A 6,000-nucleotide genomic window follows, 5' to 3' on the forward strand; every position below is an offset into this window, starting at 1 on the left:
GATATTCTAACATATTTTAATCTGAAATTAAATTCAGTGTTTTACTGCTGTACACAAGGCTTTCAACGAGCTACGCAGCAACAAAAGCCCTAATGAAGCTCTCGGATGTGCCAGCCTTCACTGTCTCCCTTAAGTATTAATAGTAACACCAAAACAATGCTAAACAATACTGCTTTCCCTTGAATAGCAGGTATGTATCAGAAGGTATATACACAGCTGCTCTTTGAGTAGTTATCCATATCTGTTACAATTAAAAAATCCTACCAAAATATGGATGTCAACTGATTGTACAGATATGCAATAGATGTGTTTATTCTCCGCCTAATTAATAAGAATAAAATTCTGCTTCAGACAGTCATTTACACACATGCATACAACACTGACTGCATGGGATGCCAATGCATACTTATTTTTAAAGTGCTCAAAACACTGTTGACATTTTGGCGGGACATAAGTAGGGGTAGATGGTGGTTTTATGGTGGGCTTTGGGTTTATTTTGGTTTTTAAGTTGCCAGGCAAAGTACTCATGTCTAATTTAGCATGAAACCAGTAGAACTTACTAGACCAGGTTTTATTGGTCTTTCATTGCCAAAGACACACATATATAATGCCATTGTCTCTTCTACTAAACATTCCACAGAGGCAGTGAAAAGAAATTGCAATAACTGATAGGAAATTTAAAAAAAAAATATATCAGGTTTAGCTCAACAGGTTCTAGGGAACATCCCTACAATATCCAATTTTATGACAATGTTAGAAGATTGGAGATTATAGATTTGCTGGCAAGAATAAGAAAGAAGTAACATCAGGGCAACTAAAGATTAGCAAATCTAATACTCCTAGAAGTTTAATATCTGAAGTCATATGGATTAGCAATATCAGGAACTAGACGGAGGCAGCTCACCAACAGCACATAAAAGTGATGCCAATACAGTTGTAGTGATATTTTGAAAATATCTTGGTGGTAACTGGCTAAAAATCTCTCTGTATTTCTTCCCTTATGCAAGATTTTTTTTAAAAAACCTTTAAGGGTTTTCTTCCAGAAACACAGAGAATTTACACTAAAACTCATATAAAGTTTTTGTTTTCAAACTATTCATTCTAGAAATCAGACCAGTAATATATTTTTTCAGATACATTCCACAGTTGATAGCTCAAATGGAATTTTGTCAACAAATCTGAAAGCACTTCCGTGTTTGGTTGGACTACGGCAATTGAACTGCACTCCAAGGAACAGTCATTAAGTATTACAAACAACGCTTTGAGCAAAGTAACTTCACTAAGTATTAATTCTGAATATGTTTATAAAACAAGTGTTTTTGATAGTGTGTGCCATTATGTTAGAGAAAGTACAGAGTTGTTTTCTGTTGTTTTTTTTTTTCTTTAGAATGGAACAACTTTAGGTACCTGGAGGATGCATAGAGGAAATATAAAGCTAGAATATTCAGTCTTTTTTCTGCCCTTGAACATCTAGTCTGATTGAAAAGTTAGTTCCACCAACTCCAGTTTTCTTATGATCTCTCAGTGGAGTTGAGCTTAAGCCATAGGAACCTTAATGACTGAACTAACATGGGAAAATGAGGCAGCTGTCAAACACAGTCTAAAACAGAGTCCCTTATTTTCCCTGCTTTATACCTGTTTAAGAGAAAGAAAACACTGATTTCCAACTAATACACAGTTAAGGAGCTTTGATTAGTCTGCACAGCCTCTTACAAGGCAACACACAAAACTATATTGTCCTCTTTTATGAAAAAGAAGGAGAAAAAAAATCAGATGCAAATGAAGGCAACTAGGTAAAGCAAAAGTGATCTGAGAGAATGCAAAGTTTTATCATCCTTCACTATGAAGTAAGTCACCAACTTAAAGTTGAACAAGCTACATTCAGCAAGACCAAAAGCTTAACAAAAAACCTGCAATTATGTGATTACTGCTACACACTGCACTAGACACTGAAAACACATCTGACTGGTTTCAGTCCTTGATATGGCAGAAGTCAATCTTCCTGTTAGATTTTTAGGTACCGTTCTTACAATCTCCCTGCCTGAGGAAAATCTACAATATTAGTCCTTGACTATTTTAATGGTTCAACAAAGATGGCACATTTTCTCTGCCACCTTCTACTGTAAAGCATTCTCTTTTTATTTGCTCAGTTTCTATAGTTCCTATAGTTTCTACAGCTTTTTCTAGTTCAAAAAGTTACACAAATATTCCCAAAACACAAAAGCAGACTGCTTCTACCATTAAAAGACAGCTTAGCATACAAAGGAAGATCATTAAGAACACACAAGATATACAAGTATTCCTACCTATTTATCATATAATTGAAGAACTATTTTGATATGTATGGGGGGTTCTTTCTTTTGCTCACCAGATTATCCAATGCTATAGGCAACCAAGAGATTGAAAGATTTCTACTGTTCAGGCTGACAGATTAAACAAAGTTTCTGGATGTAACAAATCACTCAGCATTAAGCAAATAGGCCAGTGAAGGTTGGGGTCTCCTGGGATACATGTATACAGTACATTTTTAAACACTGCCAAGACATGTAAACTGCCACATAACTAGACCTAAAACTAAGCAATAGTGTGCGTTCTATTCACTTCATTATTTCTCTTCTGCTGCAAAAAGCTGCAGGATATTATTCAAAAGGGTTTACCTGTATTTTAGATTTAGAGTCTCTGTTTGTATGACTCAGCTCTTTATAAGGTTCTGTCATTTTGCTATTATGCTTCTCTCTCACTATCTACAGATGTGAAAAGTGATCACAGTACCAGGCCCTAATGGTTACTTTCTTAAAGGAAAGAAAAACAAAATGGGGAGTAGTGAATACTATTGTCTTCGGGTTTTGTCCTTGACTGAAAGTAAAAGTTCATAAAATTTCTGGTAAAAAACACTGAGTCTAAGTCTGTTAGCATTAGTTAACTTTGATATCAATCTGAAAACACCTATAACATGTTAGAGACTGGCTATCCTGACCGTTTTTTAAATAGTGCCACATATACATGCACAATTCAACAAGCCCACAGTGACATGCAGTGACAGCTCAAGGAAGTTATGGTGGGGAAGGAAGTAAAAAGTGCCTCTCTGGCAACGCTGGTGGGTGTGGGGAAGTGGTCTGCTGCATGCATGCTAAATATGGTGGAACATTTAGATACCCTACCTGAGGGGTGATCCGATGAGCAATGTAGGAGGGGTAGGGTTACTCCCTGCATTGTGCCGGCGTCGTACTGCCTGACGCCTAAATGTGCTGCGCTCACGACGAAATGTGACAGTCTCCTCGCTGGCTTGTGCTGCTGCATCAAGACAGACTTTAGGTCAAATCAGAACCCATCCTAGTTACGTACACAGTAACTTAAGACTGCTTTCTTCCCTCTGACCCTCCCCAAGTTAATGAACTTGACTTGCAACAATAAATCTGGCTTATGCCCTGACTGTTCAAACAACCTGCCTTAAAACAGGATCACAACACACAGTTATCAAAAATCGGGGTGGTTGGGGGTTGGTTTTGAATATATAGATTTTTTTATTTTCTTTTTTACCCCCAGATCCAAATAGCCAGGTTGTAAAAGAAGTTGGATATTCCAAGTCTCTTCCATTTACACAGGGCAGGAAGAGACAAGATTGATCTCATCCTTTATCTCATTTAACAAATAATCAAAGAGAAGCCTAAAAGACAATCTAGCAAAGTTGCCATAATCTTCTCAATTTTATAACTTCTGCCAAACAGGTAAGTCGGAGGTTAACCTCATCACAACTCTTCCAGGGGACAAAAAAGAGACACTTTTTTTTCCTCACAAGCATTGATACATTTTGCTGGTTCTCCACTAGTTACAACATAATTTGCAGAAGCAGGGGGTTGAGAATAAGTGAGAGATTAACTTTACTTTGTAAGGACTGATGGGTTTGCTATTTCATCTCCCCAAACAAAAGGTTTGGTTCCCTTATAAAGTAACATTGCAAAAAGCAGTTTGTATGTACTCAAGGAATTCAAATATTTATCCACATATTATCCCCTAAAATCCACCTGTGCGCCTTAAGCTTCACAGTCTGAACAATTTCAGATTTGGACTGCTCCATGGTGGGCCTAAAATCCATGACTCTTTCTCTTGAGTCAAGGAAGCTCCTAGCCAATTTGAATGCAGAGCACTGGAGAGTATAAATGAACAGGCCACAGAGAAAACAGGGTTTGCCACGCAAGTGAACGAGGAGAACAAAAAGTTGCCATGAAGTCAATGCAAGAGAAGAATCACAATATTGACAGGGAATTTACAGCTTGGTAGCCAAGTTAATAGTTACTAGAGTGAGGAAACCCAACAATTGTGTCAAACAAAAAAAAAAACCCCACAAAAAAATCAAAAACACAAAAAACCAACACAGAGAGCAATGCTTTTTTTGATGGCAGAAAGATCACAGGCACAGTAGCCCATTTTCACTTCAGCACAGTTCAAGTTACAACATGGCTGTCACTGAGCTTTCAAAACTTGCCAGCAAATATTCTAATGCTGGTCTACAGGGAGTAGCAACCTATAGCAACCTGCTGCTGTTGTGTATTACTGCCATAGCTGAGGCAATAAAGACTGCAGGGAACAAGAGTCTAAGTCCATCCATGAACCACAGGTTACTAAGAATACTATAAATGAAGCTTCAATCTGCAGCTTGCTTTAAAAGCAAAGCAGCTACATGAAGAAATATACTTTAACACCAATATTCAAGTTACAAGTATTTCATTACCAAAACACCAAAAGTTAAGGGCATCCTTAATTCAGTCCTTTCTTGTATTTTTAGGAAACTGTGGGATTTGCTCATTTTCTCCTCATTCCTCCACAACTGTTTTACAATTCTAGGCACAAATAGACTATATTTCTTTTTAAGTGGATTTTGGCAAGAACTCAATAAATTTCTCTCGTGGTTTAATATACAGCTTCATTTTAATACACTGCCTAATTTCTTCAAGGATTTCCTTACAGCTCTCACACTTGAAGTACAAAGCAAGTAAAACACACTAAAGAAGACAGTATCAACCCTTACATACTAGGTCAAAATTGCCCACTAATTCTGGGTGCCTATTTGTGAAACTCATTTTTTCTAATATACACATCAGCATACAAAAATTCATATTCACAACACAGCTTCCACTGACTTCAGATACAAATGCAATTCTGGTAATCAGGCCATAGTTAAGCACCATGAAATAAAGAACAGTGACCAGTCTTAACTGAAATGGAAATATCTGAATTACCATTTAGATGGTAAACATCAGCATTACATCTTAATTACCATTTGCAACTACTTAGCAAAAGCAGCATTCAACTGCAATTCTTCAAGGCAGCATACTTAACACTGACAATATCTGGTTTTCTTTTCATGTCCTTTATTCAGCAAACATAACCTTCCTCAGTAAGCAAAGCCCAGATAATAGAACCTGGGAAGTCCTTCCTACACAGCTCCAGTTTATCACTAAACCACATCCACCTCAAGGACTGACAGAGGCAGTGTCCTGTGGGAAAAACACAAATATAAACATGTTGGGAAAAAAAACCCTCATATGTACTTGGGGATTAAATTCAATGCTGCACAGGCAAATAGCTCTGGCATTTCCTAATTTTTTTATTATTTCACTTTAACCTTTAAAAGTCAAAGTAGATTCTGATGTAGTTTTCTACCTAGTGTACCAAGAGATTTTTGATTTATCTTTAAACTTTTGTTCAATGCACATCTTTATGTGTTCTTCCTGAACGTAGGTGGAGACATCCAGGATCACTAAGCAAGTCTCAAAGTTCTTTTGAAAAGACTGCAGGGCTTTTCAGACCAACAACCTCCAATAATAATGGCCAGTCTTCGCGAATGAAGAACCAGGGAAGGTCTTTACACCTTCCAGCCTGCGCATTGGATTTTTTAGGTGAGACACAGTGTGCGCGGAACTGAGCCCACCCTTTAATCCTGAGGTTCATCTGCCGGGGCCAAGCACGCTTGGACGGTGGCAGCGAGGTCCTCAGGAC

The 6,000-nt window shown here is 37.6% G+C and overlaps 1 protein-coding gene across 8 annotated transcripts in view; it reads right to left on the reverse strand.

Moving 5' to 3' along the window:
- Positions 1-6,000, reverse strand: part of PCNX1 (pecanex 1) — an 87,353-nt gene that overhangs the window by 50,876 nt on the left and 30,477 nt on the right. For 5 of the 8 annotated variants that reach the window (XM_027879670.1, XM_027879665.1, XM_027879664.1 and 2 more), the window contains exon 7: positions 3,162-3,294. The exons of 2 other annotated variants lie outside the window; for them this stretch is intronic. In XM_027879670.1, the coding sequence (XP_027735471.1) occupies positions 3,162-3,294 (133 nt within the window). The remainder of the gene's footprint in view (positions 1-3,161; positions 3,295-6,000) is intronic. One more of the 8 variants, XM_027879662.1, reaches the window with a different exon arrangement.

Source organism: Empidonax traillii, unplaced genomic scaffold, assembly GCF_003031625.1.
Source record: "Empidonax traillii isolate 1590-97213 ecotype Southwest subspecies unplaced genomic scaffold, ASM303162v1 scaffold56:size2478089, whole genome shotgun sequence".
In the NCBI taxonomy this organism is placed as follows: domain Eukaryota; kingdom Metazoa; phylum Chordata; class Aves; order Passeriformes; family Tyrannidae; genus Empidonax; species Empidonax traillii.